Consider the following 15,390-nt stretch of genomic DNA (forward strand, 5'->3'; position numbering starts at 1 on the left):
ATAAGTGCATTGCAAAAGACTTTGGCGTGCGACCCTTTACAAGAAAGTGGTGTCTAGTTTGGGCCGCATGTCAACTTTCAATGTAACCCTAGTTTCTTTGACTAACCTGGTTCCTTAGGTGCATATACACATACTGTATGAATTGAAAGAAAAACCAGCAACGTTTAGGAAAAAATTACAATCCATAAACATAAATTTGTGTAGCAGAACTTTGTTTTTTCTTCTTTCCTCTCCCATACATCACGTCACAGTCCTTCAGATTTTTATTGTGATCCTTTGATTGTGACCAGACCGTGGTAAAGGTGTATTACTTAAGTAAAGGATCTGTGTGCTTCTTCCACCACCGTCTGTTTCACACTTCAGGTATTAAAGGAATTCTTTTAAAAAGTTGTGGAGAAAAGCGCCCACCTGTCTTGGTGTCGGTGAACTGACCCGTGGAGCTCCCAAGCTATTTGGGGTCCTCTGTGGATCCCCGACAAGACAAACATAACAAACAGAACAGAGGTGTGAGCTGATCCGCTGAACAGAGCGGTGGAAACAACTCGCTAATCGCCCCTCTCCCCTATTCATACTTACGACACGTAGGCACAAAAAAAACAACACGCAGGTGTGAGCACATACGTCAGATTCAAGACCAAAGCCGCCAAGGATTAATGTGTGCGGAGACAAAAGCTGGGGCTCCTTCTGTCTCGCAGCACCTCAGGGAGTAAAGACAGGATCCGAGGCCCTGAGCAAACAACCTGAGCTGTCACTCAGCCACTCTGGCTGTACGCTCACCGGCAAAATATTCCATAGATGCACGGAATACTTGCACATATGCCGATGCACTATGCCTGTCTCTGACTACGTGGCAGTGGGAAGCATTGATGTCAATGTGAAATGCCTTTGGAGGGAATAGTCTGTTTAAATAGGGAGGGGGGGGGCTTTTTAAATGCTACAAATTGTATTTGCATGCCATTGGACATTTCCATAACAATCCTTTACCACATCCTAATTGCAAATGAGTGACTTTGGGCAGATGCACATATTGCGGTCTTGAGCAACGTCCACGACGGGCTGGGGAAAGGGTCTCGGGATGCCGATCCTCCGGTGCCCCGATCCTCGGTGCACCGCTGGCTATTTAAAACACAGCAACAGCAACATGATATTTCCTACTGCATGCCACAACAGTCTTCCCCTCATTATTCACTCGGCTTTGCATAAAAGCAGGCACGAAATGAAAGAAAAGGCTCGAACAACAGGGGCCTCCATTTATTAGATCTGGGTATTTTGTATCAGACCGCGCTGGGATCGATTCGCTGCATGTGGTAGTGTTGGTAGCTTGATAGATGGTCTGCACAAAAAAGAAAGACAAATGGTTCTTTGTTGCATTGTTTCACCAGCCAGCCTAAACATTTTCACAAGTTATATTTGGGGAGATGCTGGGAGCAGGTTAGAGTAACAGAGGTTCTCACTTTGCCTAATGATGTAGCAACATCCATAGATCTCTGCAAAGTCTTTCCAAACAGCTGGATCGGTAACCTGAACAGTTCAAGCCCCTCTCCCCATCCCTTCACGTACCCCGCTCGACGCTCCGGGATCGAAACCTAAACAGCCTGATTGCCGCCCATCTCCTCAGGTGACAAAAACCGGGCGATGTGATCAGTTAGAAACCACTATATTTATTGTTCAAATCAGCCAACCGTCCCACCCTGCTGTTGTTGGACAGGAAATACAGCGCTGGGCCAGCACAGCCCGGAGGAAGCCTGCTTTCCTTCCCCGTTCCTTAACCCGTTAACAATTTGCTTAACAGTCGAGAGGTTTAGCAGGGCAAAAAAAGACTCTGCACCGATAGTGGCAGCGTGGAATGCCTCATGCTTTATTTCCCAGATTAACAACTTCACCCCTCATCAAGCGCAGTGTAAACACGGCTCTTGGAGAACGACGGTGCACGCGCCCCCACCCCTACCAAGCCCCCCCCCCCCCCCCCGAACGTTTGGCAGCCTAAGCCTTTAACTAGGCGCAGCAAGTCCACAGGGACGGAGCTGGTACATGGTTCACTGCACGCCACTCCTCGGAACCACCTCTGCACCGCCCCTCCCCCACTGCAGGTTGACATCAATGAATCTGTCCAGGTTTTTAAATTGGCTTATTACCTTTCTTAGACAGGCACAAAGAATGGAAATAGATTGAAACAGATAGCTCAAATACATTCTGGTTATAAAACCCACCTACCAGCACCTCTAAAGCTATGCTATGCTAAGCTAAGCAGCAGCTGGCGGTAGCCGTATAGAAAACCAAAGTCATGCCACAACTGTCGACGGGATTTTGAATGACGTTTTCTTACATCTGGAGCAGGTCCTGGACATCTCCAGTCCACTTACAGAACAAAGCTGCGAGTGGTCTCAATCTTCTCCTCGAACTCTCGGCAAGATATCGAATGAGCGTGTTTATTAAAATGTCATCTAATGCTTTAATAAGTCGTCAGAGACTGCAACTAAACAATGATGGATTTTAGGATTAAATTGTTCGGCGCCCACCCTGATACATTATTTGTAAAAGCTCAAGGGGTATAAATGCCCCGGAGCAAACACACTGATTTTTATTTCTCCGATTTTTGGTAGATGAGCATGTAAAGCAGCAGCCGAAAGAACACTTTGTTGGTAGAAACCGTTCGACTGACTGACATCTTCTCTCTGTGATGTAATTGTTCATTTGTTTATTGTTAGCTGATGGCTATTTTATTTCTTTTGTACTTTCCATTAAACATCCCTCCCTCCTTTTATATAAGAAACATACTCATGTTGAATTCTCACAGGAAATGAACTGGATCCCTACTTTTTCTTTTTTTAAATCACTGTTATTTTAATTCAACAAATACACTTGGAAAGACGCTTTCACTACACAAATCAAGATGTTAGAGCTGGAAAAAATATATATATTATCAAAAAAAAAAAGATTTAATAAGCATCTCGTTATGTTCATGAAGCTCTATAAATGCCAACTAAAAGCAACTCCAAAACTCTGCTGGACCACTTCAAGCAGATTTCAAATGACTCTGCCGGTACATGTAACACATGCAGGGCTAATAGGGAGGCTGGGCTTCCACTTCAAACACTGGCTTTATGGTAAATGTTTGGCAGAACACACACACACACAGAACAAATTTCTCACATTTAAACGTGCGATCCTCCCAACTAACAGCTTAGACAGACTTTGAAGTGTGTTCCACTCGTCCATTAATGGGAAACATTATGCAGGCAGTATTTGCAAGGAACTCTTTGCCAAAAAGCTCCACATTGGAAACTCAATCTGAAGAGCACACAGGCCGTCTGATCCCGACGGTGCAGAGGACACAAAGCCTGCTCTCAAGACAAGCGCAAAGACACACGCACCCCCGGTGAGCGCCCATAACACACGTGCGTTTTTTTGCATTACACACACACACACACACAGTAGAGCGATACAGTGCGGTGAGGGTGAAGTACGACAATTAATCAAGCTATTTGCTGCTCTGCGTGCCTTCCAGAGCCGACCTATTGAGGAGCCTCGTGGTCGCGATGGGTGGAGGGCAGCAGTGTAATTTGATTGAGGTTGTCTGCTGGTGCAGCGCCCAGTTCCCCATCTGTGATGGTCTGGAAGAAGAAAGAAAACGCAGCCTGCATGTAAATGATTCCTCGCTCGGTTTCCGTGTGATGACTTTTTATTGTATGGAATATGTAGAGTCAGCAAAAGGGCCGGAGCAGAGACACACTGTAGCCATCTGAAAGTCGATATGGTTGTTGTTTTGAGGGCGCTGGTTTTGTAAACCACTCATGTTTTCATTTTTCAAATCACAAGATGTTTACTCGGGTTTAATCTAGCTTGATGTTCTTGTGCCTTATTTTGTCTTCTTCCCCTCCATAGCATGTGACTGCCACCCAGTCGGAGCAGCGGGGAAGACGTGTAACCAGACGACGGGCCAATGCCCCTGCAAGGACGGTGTGACGGGAATCACCTGTAACCGCTGTGCCAAGGGCTACCAGCAGAGCCGCTCCCCCATCGCCCCCTGCATCAGTAAGGACCACTCCGACCACACAATGACTGGATGCACACCATGTTAATCCAAGTTAGCCTCTTACAGGGGAACTGGTACAACTTTCTTCATGAGGGTTCATGATATCGATCGGTAATAACACACTTTTCATAAGAAAACATTTGGGTTGCCACGTTGCGAAAATTTCCCATTGGCTGGCCAGCACTTTGCCTCATCAGAACTGATGTAAATACATTTATTAAGGGTTGTAAAGGGAAAAAAACACCAAACACCTCATTAGGGACTTGATCATCTTGTAACAAGGCATCAGGTCTGAGTCATAAACATTTGTTATGGAAGTAAAAGGCTATGAGTACCTCGCTTTCTAATATGTCATCAAGATTAATTAGGGGCACTTAAAAAAAGCAGCGCTAGATGTGCAGCCAAAGAGATTTCTGACTACCCCTTCTGAAATAAAGCATTTAAAAACTAATGTATTAACTATTGATAAAACATGTGGCAACTTAAAACAACAATAAAGTCTTTATGAATCCTAAAATTCAGATAATTCTACAAAGTAAAAAGATTTAAACTCACACCACAGAAAGGGGTTCAACAAAGTGAATCCTTGTGTCTGTTTGAAATATTTGGTTCTGGCAGCTTGTTGACGCGGAGCACAGCTGCTCAAAGTGCGGGCCGATGGCAGACCCTCAGAAACATGTCGTGCGGCCCCCGAATGAGACATGAAACGGACGCGTTCTATTTTAATCATCGCTTACAATAGCTTCCATTAAATTCACTGATCGACTGAACATAAGAAGTGGACGTAGTCGCCCGTACGTCACACATTGGTTTGCGATAAACTGGATAAACAGACCAGCAGAGGTTGCCTCACACGGCCTTGCGTGCCTTCAACGCCATTAACGGTCTCTCTCGCAATAAATCCCCAGAACGAGTCCACGGGAATGATGGCTGATATATTTATTGGCCGTATCTGCCGCCTGCAGATTCCAGGCCCTCGGCAATAAACGCCAACGCCTCGCAGAAACAGAGCGGGGTCGCCGGTAGCCGCTTTAGCTAGGAGCATCCAGTAGCTGGCTGGCGTGGTCAGATAAGATAACGGAGATGGCCGGGAGGACATGTACACACTAACAATTGTCCACTATGTTACCGGGGTTGACATTTCTGATAAAGGCCTGTGTGGAAATTGGACATTGGTGTCTGTGGTCTTGTTTGGCCGGAATCCTGAACGATAATTTAAACCAAGAGCTGTCATTTTGTTGGGAAGGTAACAAATGTGATGTAAACGCCGGAGGAAATGGGGTTCTTGAAGAACGTATTTGGTGTCAATGTATATTTATTGCGATAATGCCTTTTGGCTTTTTTAATAGCACGATATTAAATCTTTGTGATATCTAACTCCCTGCCAGCTCCGACTTTAACAAGAGCGGCGACCTTGGCTCTCCGTAGCTACAACACACCACAATCCGGAGGGAGAAGGAATATTAATGGAAAACTCACAGTCTTGTTACGCGTTATTTCGGCACATCTGCGTGTTAAAATCAGTCATTAAAAAGACATCCCATTAAATCTGTGCTCTGAGGGTTTTCACATTCTGCTCTGAGGAGAATAACCAGGAAATTGAGCTCCGTATATTCCCCCATCACATACGTTTTATTGTGTGTGCCTTGTAATTTGATCACAATGTTAAAATCTATTTCCCTCTTTGTTACAGAGATCCCAGTTGCTTCTCCTACGGCAACTTACACCAGCTACGAGGAGCCGTCAGGTGAGCAACACAGCGCAACACTGCTGATTTCAGAACAATTAAACAACGCAAAACACACCTGGATTAAAGTCGGTTTTTAATTCACCTACACAACTAAGTGGTGTTGTTCTTTAAATGTCTTTTCTGTTGAATATTATTGTGTTTTTCATCATTTGAATCACCGCGCAACTAAACTAAAGCAGCGGCGCCGTCATGCATGTAATTGTGTGTGCATTTCGAGCACCGTGAATGTTTTTTTCCATCCGTCCGTAGTCGTAGTCCTCAACTGGAACACACGTCAGTGAGGTCTGAGTGCCGCTGATGTAAACTCCAGGTGTTTTGCCAGCGCTCCCTGCGGCCTCGTTGCCTGTATTCCCAGCCTGCCCGGCAGCCTCCCCAGGGTTCCAGCCCTAATCTGATTACATGCTTCATTTGCACCAGTTTGTATTTCAATCAGGGCCGGCTGCGCCGACAGTGAAGCCCTGCACGACCCCATTGTTCATGTGCTCCGACAAGCGTCTCCGTGCTGGACTGCTGACATTGGACCATGTGCAACAAAAATATCAACCTGCAGTGTAATTTGTTCCGTCCTTCAGCGGCTGATTACGATGACTATTCGTAGAAGTAACTGACCAGCTAACAGGCCGTAAACCTGCTGCCTCAGCTGGTGGTATGCATTTATTAAATTACAGTATTAGCTTTCACCATGATACAGCTTTGGTTGTATGGACTGAGTCAACCTCTGATCATCAATCAGCATCTGGTGAGAGTGGCGCCACTGACTTCATTCAGCTTTGTTGTGAGTCCCACTTCCTACTATGGTGACTGGTGACTGTGTGGAGTTTGGACTCCTGTCAGAGACTCCACACAGACACCACCCTCCAAATTAGGAGCAGTGGGGTCCCCCGGGGGACCCCGCAGAATGAACGGGGCACTGCTGCGGGGACACACAAAGGGGGCGTTTGTCCTCGCAGCGGGAGATTGGCCCTTAATGAGAGCCGCGGGTGTAATGGCCCAGCGCAGCGATTGTGCTAAAGGGGCTAATGGGCAACGTCAGCTATCAAAGGGAGGTATGATAAAGGCCCCCAGGGGCCAGCGGGAGATAAAGCCCCCACCGCCTGCCCTCGGCACTTCATTTACATGGAAATCAGGCGTGCTCGATATGGACTCGTCAAATTCATTTACTTTGGGATTTCCTCTTTTCTTATTTCTCCCGCCACCCTATAAAGCAGGCAGGCATTCCACCAGAAATGCTTTTCTCTACATACATGAATTCGATCCTCATCCCACGTCCCGTACCGCTCTTTTTTTCTTTTTTTTTTGAGAGGGAGGAGAGGGGCGTTTTTTTCTTCCTCAATCATTACCCAGGCAACCTCATTCACACGGAGCATAATGGGGAAGAAAGGGGAAGACTGGACAGAGGGCTGGAAGAAATAATGAAGTTTGTCCATATTCAGGCAAGCTGAAAGGTCCCCTCTCTCTCTCTCAACAGCCCCCTCCTTTCTCTTCAGACTGCCCAGCCCAGCTTTCCCACCCCCCCACCCCCACCCCACCTGAAAAGAGCACAAGGCTTATTGCTCTGGGAGAGGCGGAATGGGACGGGGGGGCGGCAACACTCAGAGATGATCTGGTTCCAATTTGTGTCAGTCAGTGGAGAGTGGAGGGAACAAATTATTTCAATTTTTCAGTTCGCACTCTGGTCCCACCAGCGCCCTCGTTACAAAAGGAAACCTGGCGCAGTGACAGAGCGACAGCGGCGGCCATCGATAAAGCCCTTTGGCAGGTACACATGCACTGGAGACATTAATCAGAAGTCCGAGAGCTTCTTTCTCTGGGGGCCGCAGAACATTCAGCTTCGTCCAGCGTTCGAGTAGCCACTCACTCCCCTCACGTGGATTAGACGCTGCTTAGAGGTCCCTGCTAATTTTCCGTAGGTCGCTCGCTAATATCCCCCCGCGCGACCTTCTTTTGTGCGGGGGGTGTCCTCTGTAGCCCTCAGAGCTCACACAATGCATGCCAGGACACTGACGAGGGAGCAGGCTGGAGTGTAAAAGCTGGGAAGGAGTATAGTAAGAGTGTGTTGACAGACACAGGAGGATCTGTGTGAGCTATAACCCATTTCACAGTGGCACTTTGAAGGCCTCTCGGAGACCCCGGGGGCACAAATAGTGTGACGCAAAGGGACTATATGACACACACGGAAGCATTTTATGGTTCTCAGGATGAAATTTGCCATCTAACTTTGCCTCTGTCTTTCCTTTTCACCTCTTCTCCATAGACTGTGAGTCTCACTGTAAAGCCTCCAAGGGAAAGATGAAGATCACTATGAAGAAGTACTGTAAAAAAGACTACGGTGAGTGAGTCCAATATGCAGGAATGTGTGCTGCCAGACGTCAGCCAGCAGTCAAGAGGTCAGATGTCTCAATTAATCAGACCCCCGAGCGAAGCTAATCCGCACCCTGGTGCTGCTCTTACACAGCCTGACGCAACGTCCTCTAATTCAGATTCATCTGGACACACATCTTTCCTCTCCGTTACCGGCATCCAAAACGTGGATGATTTTGAAGTCTGGACAGGGAAAACAGAGTTGCCGGCCAACGTTCTGCTCATTTTTGTATGTTGATCCAGCTGATCTGATCACACAGTGCAGGTGTTTTCATTGCCATATCTCTCCTTTTTCTGGTGTCAAATAACAGGTCAAAGGTAGCATTTACCCTCAATCAAATCATTGTTATCTGCTTATACTTTATGACGATAACTATACTTTAACGACAGGCCAGTCAAAACACCTGTATTGTTTGAAACACAGATCACAGAGAAGGATGGCGGCAACAGAACAGAGCTATAAAAGGTGCTGAAAGACGGATTTTGTTACCGTGGGACAGAGCCCGGCTCGCTGTTTCCCCCTGTGTCGAGTCTTTGTGCTAAGCTAAGCTAATTGACTGCTGGCTCCTGCTCCATATTTACAGATTAGAGTGGCATCAATCTTCCCATCATATTTCCTCAAATTTTGTGGCAGGCTAACTTCTGTATAAACTAAACAAACTCACGGCAAGTCGCGGCTCACTGAGGTGAGCTTTTAAAGACTAAAACAAGCTGTGGAGTAGTAACGTTAAAGGAGTAAAATTGAATAACTTAAGCCTTCAACTACACACTCTTGTCGCAGCCTAGGAAAAGACAAGGGACAACTTTGTTTGGCTCATTTTCTGTACCCAGTGTAGCATTAAAGCATGGTGAATTAGCCCGCTAGCTAGCTAGCTAACTAGTGGATAGCTGGCTAGCTTGTTAAATCCACCATGCTTTAATGCTATACTGGTTACTTAATGTGAACAGCAGGCTGGTGGTCAGCGACTACACTTTTCGGCCCCACTAACATGTGTTGTCACCATAACAACAAACAACAATAGCCATTTTCTTTTGCACTGATTGATGACATCTGGAAAAGAGTTCAATGTCCGTTCTACTACTATTCTATCTCTATGGTTGAACTGTTCCTTTAACTGAGAAAAGGATGGAGGATTATAATGTGTAAACGCTAACGATGTATCGTCTTTCCTTTGAGGATTGTCTAAGATAGCTAAATGTATTGTGTTAAGGAAAAGCCTGTGCACGTCTCCCGCCACGTTGCACCTCTTCTCTGGTCAAAGTGTGAATGTCTGAACTACGGTAAACCTAAGCAGGACAGACCACACAAGCACGGTGGATACGCTTTGTCCAACACAGTCAGCCTGAGGCATTTAGCAAAAACTTTGAAGTTTTAAGAGCAAATCCCACACAGATAAGAGAAGCCAAAACACACACGGCAATCACATTATGCTGTCGACGAATCCACAGAACAAGTGGTGCAGCTGAAATACATCTAACTGTAGTGCCAGGCAAATAAACATCATATCACAGGGTATGACGTGATATTTTGAAAAACGCCGGTGCCACCAGAGTAAAGCAAAGACAGCTGTGTCTCACAAACTGACAACTTGGAACCAGACGGAAATTTGACGGTTGATGATACTGACATTTACACTTCACACTAAAACCAGTGCCATACCTGTAATTCAAACACATATAGGGATACTGAGGCAGGAGAACACTTGTTTTCATTACATATTCCCACTGTGTAGCTCTACTTTCACTCACACGGCAAATGATCCACGGCGCTCTTTGGATTTTCTGCACCATTAATCATGGCAACATAACAGTTTATCGGTTCGTGGATCAACATCTGTAAACCACAGAGACACAAAACAAAACCCTCCGTTCAATCAAATGTTGCACATCTCGTCTCAGCCAGGTTTCTGCAAATATTGTGTCCTCTAAAAAGAAAGCAAGGGTGCTTCTGTAAATAAAACCTACATTTATCTTTGTTAAAAAAGGTTCTTCACCATTAGCTCCGCTCGAACACTTCTAGCTCCCCGAATGTCGATTGCTTTCAGACATGACTAACTTGCCTCTCCTTCAAGATCATCGTAGCTGAAACATCATCTTTATGGACTTCAAAATCCAGCTGAAAATTGGCCAAATACATTTTATTCCCGCTTACAGCTGAGTAGACAGTAATTCAGGCCATTTGTTGTGTTTTACTGGGAAGCCAAGGTCAGCCATTATTCATATTTCGACTGATTTAAATCTTAATCATCTTGGCTGAGACAGGCTCTGCATCTATAAATCAGTTGGGCTGAGTCAGGCAAAGCAGGCGGTTCCTGTTGCTTTTCTCTGAAGTTCGTCTTAAAAAAAAAAAAAAAAAACCTTCTGGAAGCAGATGATTCTGCCTGAGCCGCTGCTGAGCCAGTGTGGCAGACATCATTGCTTAGCATGCGCTCCCTCCGCCTCGGCCCAAATTCATTTCTCAGGCCTGTCGCCTCGCTTTTGTGGGAGCTTCGGGGTCTCCTCTGTTCTTTTGGGGGCCACAACCCCCCCCATGTGTGAGCTGGTGACACGGCGCCCCCCCGGGGGGGTCACGGGAAGGGGCCCTCTTGTTTAAACACAGTTGTGCGCTGTGCCGGCAACCGAGCATTCCTCGGGGCACAAACAGGTAGTAAATTAGGCGGACGGTGACGGATTGCCACCCCGGAGAGAAAGAAATATGTTTTGTTTATTCAATTTTTGTTTTTCACCGCCGGCGTAGCTACGGAGATGGAGGAGACAAAGGGATTATATTCTCGCCTGACACCCTCCTCTGCACACACGCACCCTCCCGCTCCCTCCCTGCCACCGGGAGGACAATGAATCAAAGCGCCGCGTGTTTGCCGACGCTCCGGGATAGTGCTCAAAAGGCAGACCCCCCCCCCCCCACACACACACACACCAGCCTCCCAGGCCACCCCTCTGTGCTCACCCAAGGGTAGCAGGTCCCTGATCATTCACTCAGCTGATAACCACAGGGGACAGGGGCCTCAGCGCGGTAATTAAGCGAGCCCTAATTTCATTAGCCCCTTTGCTTGTTGGTGGCATGCGGTGTCAAGCTGCAGCACACCACCCAAAGACGATAAACCCAGCTGGAAGTTTGGCGGTGAGGGGAGGCCCCCGGTTGGCAGACATTGTGCGAGTGCAGGATCATCTCACACTCATCGCCTCTCTCTCTCTGTCTCTCTGTCAACCGTCTCTCCAAACAGTGTCAGCGTGCACCAATTCACTATAGATTTGTTGTGCTCTCAGTGTCTCTCTCCGGTGTCCATTTAGCTCAAAACCGAGTGGCGTGGATTTGTGTGTGTTTCGATACGCTGTGCAGACTGAGAACGCACTCGAGACAGACGGAGAGAGAGAAAGGAGAAAGAGGCCGGCGCGGACAGAGAGTCTGGACGCTGTAACCGAGTCTCCTTGGCTCTGGAGAGGAGAGCGCTATCGCCGGCGGATTCTCACGCTGCGGAGTTGGACGAGGCTCTGGGAGCAGAACCCCGGACAGCTCATGAGGTCGGAAACACATCCCGATTCTCCTGGAACTTTTTCTGTGGCTGGGAAGACAAATAGCAGCCCCCCCCCCCCCCTCTCGCACACCCTTTATGTGTCTGGATGAAGGAGAGGGGTCTGCGCTGAATGGCGGGGCTGTGAGAGCTCGCTCTACTCGAGCCCAACAAACCTTCTTTCTTCTGAAATCGTGTGCAATTTGCTCACACCGTGCATTGACACACATACTCAAACACCCCACTCCTCCCGGTTCTTGGCAGTAATGGGGGACGGCCGATGAGCGCTGAAAGTGATCATGTTCAGCCAGAGAGGCCGAGAAAAGGCTAACTTCACCGAGCAATCTGAATGCGAAAGCGAGAAGGAAGGATATTGTCATGACAAAAGTATTTTGTAAGGTGTGATCCTTGTGTGGAGAACAAAAACCACAGATATTGCTTCGACAGATAAATAGTATAAATAAAAGCTATGCGCCACATCCAACTGATTGCCACTCGAGTCTTTCCCATCACCGAATCCAATCTTCAGATTCGACTCATTCTCACAGTCGTGGGCGAATTCCCACATACACACTTAGGCATTAATAGCACATTCCGAGCTGAACCCACGGGGTGAAGCACTTCACCTCGAGAACAGATTAGCTCCGTCGCTGCCGAGCCGATTGCGTAACAGCTGCTCTGTCTGACGGAGAAGCGGTGCAGGCGACCCTCTGCGAAGGAAGATTTACTCATTTCCTGGTATGAAGATAACAAGAGGCGTTCCAACAGTTACCAGGTTTGGCTTGCGGTGGATTCCAGCTTAACACCTAATAGAGCGATTGGAAAGGATTCGTTTCAGATGTTTTATTGTTCGCAGATGTGGCAATTTTTGTATCGTAAAAAAAAAAAAACTTTGGCCGTTTATGTTTGCAATAAAGAACCTAATATCAACGTCTTCCTCCTCAAACTGAGCCTGGCCACCTGAAGGAAAAGTGTTTTTCTGCCCCTGTAATGAAAGCGTGCTCTCCGATGTTCTCGGCCATGAACCTTTGTGTTTGCACCCGGAGCGCTATGGCAACCGTAATAGAGAGTATGCTCAGGATCACAAGGAAAGGTCGAAGGTCAGCGAAGTCGGCGAATTCTGGGACACGTTCATACGGGAGGTTTTGCTGGACCTCTGGACATCCATGTCTGCTGTTATAGTTTATGCCAGTGGTTCCCAAATCTCTTTTGTCCGTCATACTCCTGTCCTGTTAGATGTCAACACGAGGTCATGTACCAAATGTGTTCATTTGAATGTTTTTTAACACTATTACCTTTATAAAAAATAGATGTTATGATACATCTGTCAATGTTTTAGGATGGATTTAGTTTGCTTTAGTACTACTGCCACTTGAAATCACAAAACTCTTTATCCGTTACTTTTAGCTATTCAGATCTCTCAATGCAACATGTGGTGTTCAAGATCTACTGCTGCTTCAATATGTGGAGGGGTATGTACAGTGTACCCAGGGGTAATCTCTAAGCGTTCAGGTTTCCTTTTGTAGTCCAAGTACCGGTAGTATTGACCAATATCATTTGAGCAGGCTTTGGTTGAATGCAGGTAAACGGTCCGTGTGGAGAGCAAAAGAGGCGGAGCACTTAGGCAGAAATGCAATATGGAACCCGCCAGCTATCGTCAGATTTAGCTTTTTATTGGTTAATTGGTTGCAAGAAAAAGGAAGTCTTGGCTGGGGTATTGCCTGGCTACATCAGAACCCCAGAAATGTAGCCTCTTGCCCCCAGAGGACCCAGGGGTACAAGGGGAACAAGTATGTTTGGGTATCACTAGACAATGATAAGTCCATGTAGGTGGTTTAACCCCGGCTTCTCTCTTCTCTTCCACCAGCTGTCCAAGTGCACGTGCTGAAAGGAGACAAGGCGGGCGAGTGGTGGAAGTTCACCGTCAACATCATTTCCGTCTACAAACAAGGCGAGCACCGCATCCGCCGCGGCGACCAGCTGCTGTGGGTGCGCGCCAAGGACGTGGCCTGCAAATGCCCCAAGATCAAGCCCGGGAGGAAGTACCTGCTCCTGGGTACGGACGACGATTCCCCCGGGCAGGGCGGCGTGGTGGCGGACAAGGGGAGCCTGCTCATCCCTTGGAAGGACCTGTGGGGCCGCCGGCTGAGGAAGTTCCAGCAGCGCGACAAGAGGGGAAAGTGCTAAAAGTTGCTGGAGGGGAGAGAGAGATTGAAGGGAGAGCTTGAGGGAGGTAGTGGAGGCGAAACAGCGTCTCCGCTGGGATGAATGCGAGGAGGAGGAGAGGATAAATGAAAAAAAATTAAAAATAAACTGGAAGAATAACAAGATAGAAAGACACAGGTGAAAAGTAGAGGAGATGGGGGAATGACTGAGTGCTGCTGCTCTGAGTTGGAGCGAAGAGATTAGTGTTTTTTTTGTTTTTTAGGAACATTTTGTGAAGGAGCTCGTTCTACAGTTGTTCTGATTCTGTTCGTCTTTGGAGGTTCGTTTTGTCGTGTAATTGCAGAGTTTGCACCTAACGTTGCAGATACGTCACACCCTGACTATTTTACCCATGATGGCGTTGTTGTTTTTTTAAAAGTCCCTTTAGTGAGTTGTTTTAAAGAGCAATGCATCTACTGTATCACTCTTTCTTGTATTTTAAGAGGATCTATCTCCACTGTGCCGTGTAAAGCACCGTCTAGTTGAATGAAGAGACTTTGTCGTGGCGTTGAGGGACTCCACTCCTGTACTATAAGTTGCTCCTGTAACCTGCCAAACCTTTGGATAAACTCTGTCGACATCTAAAAGTGAAAAACAAAAAAAAAAATTGTGGATTTACTCTGTGGGAAACATAACCGGTGCCATCTTCCCTGCTGACATGCGAGGGTCGCCTCAGAGAAACAACTTGGGTTTCGCGGGAACAAATCGCCATAACGACCCTCTGCTCACTCTGCAGTATTGATCCCGTCTCTGTTCGGCGCTTATCGATGTTGATATATATATATATATATATATATATATATATATATATATATATATCAACAGTATGTTGATGCATGTAAAGTAACCAGACGTTCGTACGTAGACATTATTCTTAGTAGATGATGCCGTAGCATCGGCTAGATGTAGAGTAGACGTGTCAACCATGCACTTATTTTTACTCGTTTTAGAACATGAGATATGTTCACAAAGAAAAGAAATCCCATTCTGTAACATATGATGCACACAAAAAAACAACAACTGTACAGTTCAAACCCTGCTTGCCTCACTGATGAGGAAACTATAGCAAAGAATGGCGTTTATTCTCCAACAAAGGCCGAAATGTAAGTCGGACGTCCCAAACATTTGCAAACGAGAGAACGGATGAAGTGAAACATCTCACTTTGTCAAAAAGAAAAGAAAGGAAGCGAATACCGACCTATCAAGCAACACAGACTCAATGCATGCTCACCGTTACCTGTAGCTGACTGCTCGCTAACAATGATTGTGACTGATGTACACAGCATTCAATGTTGTGGGAGGATAACCTGTGGAGTGATGAAATATCACAGATGTTTATTGTGCCGTGCGGTTCCCTTAGAGCGACCTCTCTGAGGACTGGATTCCACTGTCAAGACTTGGTACTCGACACAAAGGCACGAGCGATTGTCTGCGTGTTATATAGCTGTGTAGTATTACCTTTTTTTAAATTCTTTTTTTGGTAAACATTAACTAGATCTATCTCCATGTGAACTTAACCAGAGTTT

At 46.6% G+C, this 15,390-nt stretch overlaps 1 protein-coding gene across 1 annotated transcript in view; it reads left to right on the forward strand.

Moving 5' to 3' along the window:
* The window catches only part of ntn1b (netrin 1b), a 39,327-nt gene extending 24,712 nt beyond the window's left edge, over nucleotides 1-14,615 (forward strand). Inside the window, exons 4-7 of the mRNA XM_079281005.1 lie at nucleotides 3,886-4,035; nucleotides 5,730-5,783; nucleotides 8,041-8,115; nucleotides 13,527-14,615. Of these exons, the coding sequence (XP_079137131.1) occupies nucleotides 3,886-4,035; nucleotides 5,730-5,783; nucleotides 8,041-8,115; nucleotides 13,527-13,846 (599 nt within the window). The 3' untranslated portion in view covers nucleotides 13,847-14,615. The remainder of the gene's footprint in view (nucleotides 1-3,885; nucleotides 4,036-5,729; nucleotides 5,784-8,040; nucleotides 8,116-13,526) is intronic.
* The last annotated feature ends 775 nt before the right edge of the window (nucleotides 14,616-15,390 follow it).

This window comes from Melanostigma gelatinosum (assembly GCF_949748355.1).
Source record: "Melanostigma gelatinosum genome assembly, chromosome: 13".
NCBI classification, from domain to species: Eukaryota; Metazoa; Chordata; class Actinopteri; order Perciformes; family Zoarcidae; genus Melanostigma; species Melanostigma gelatinosum.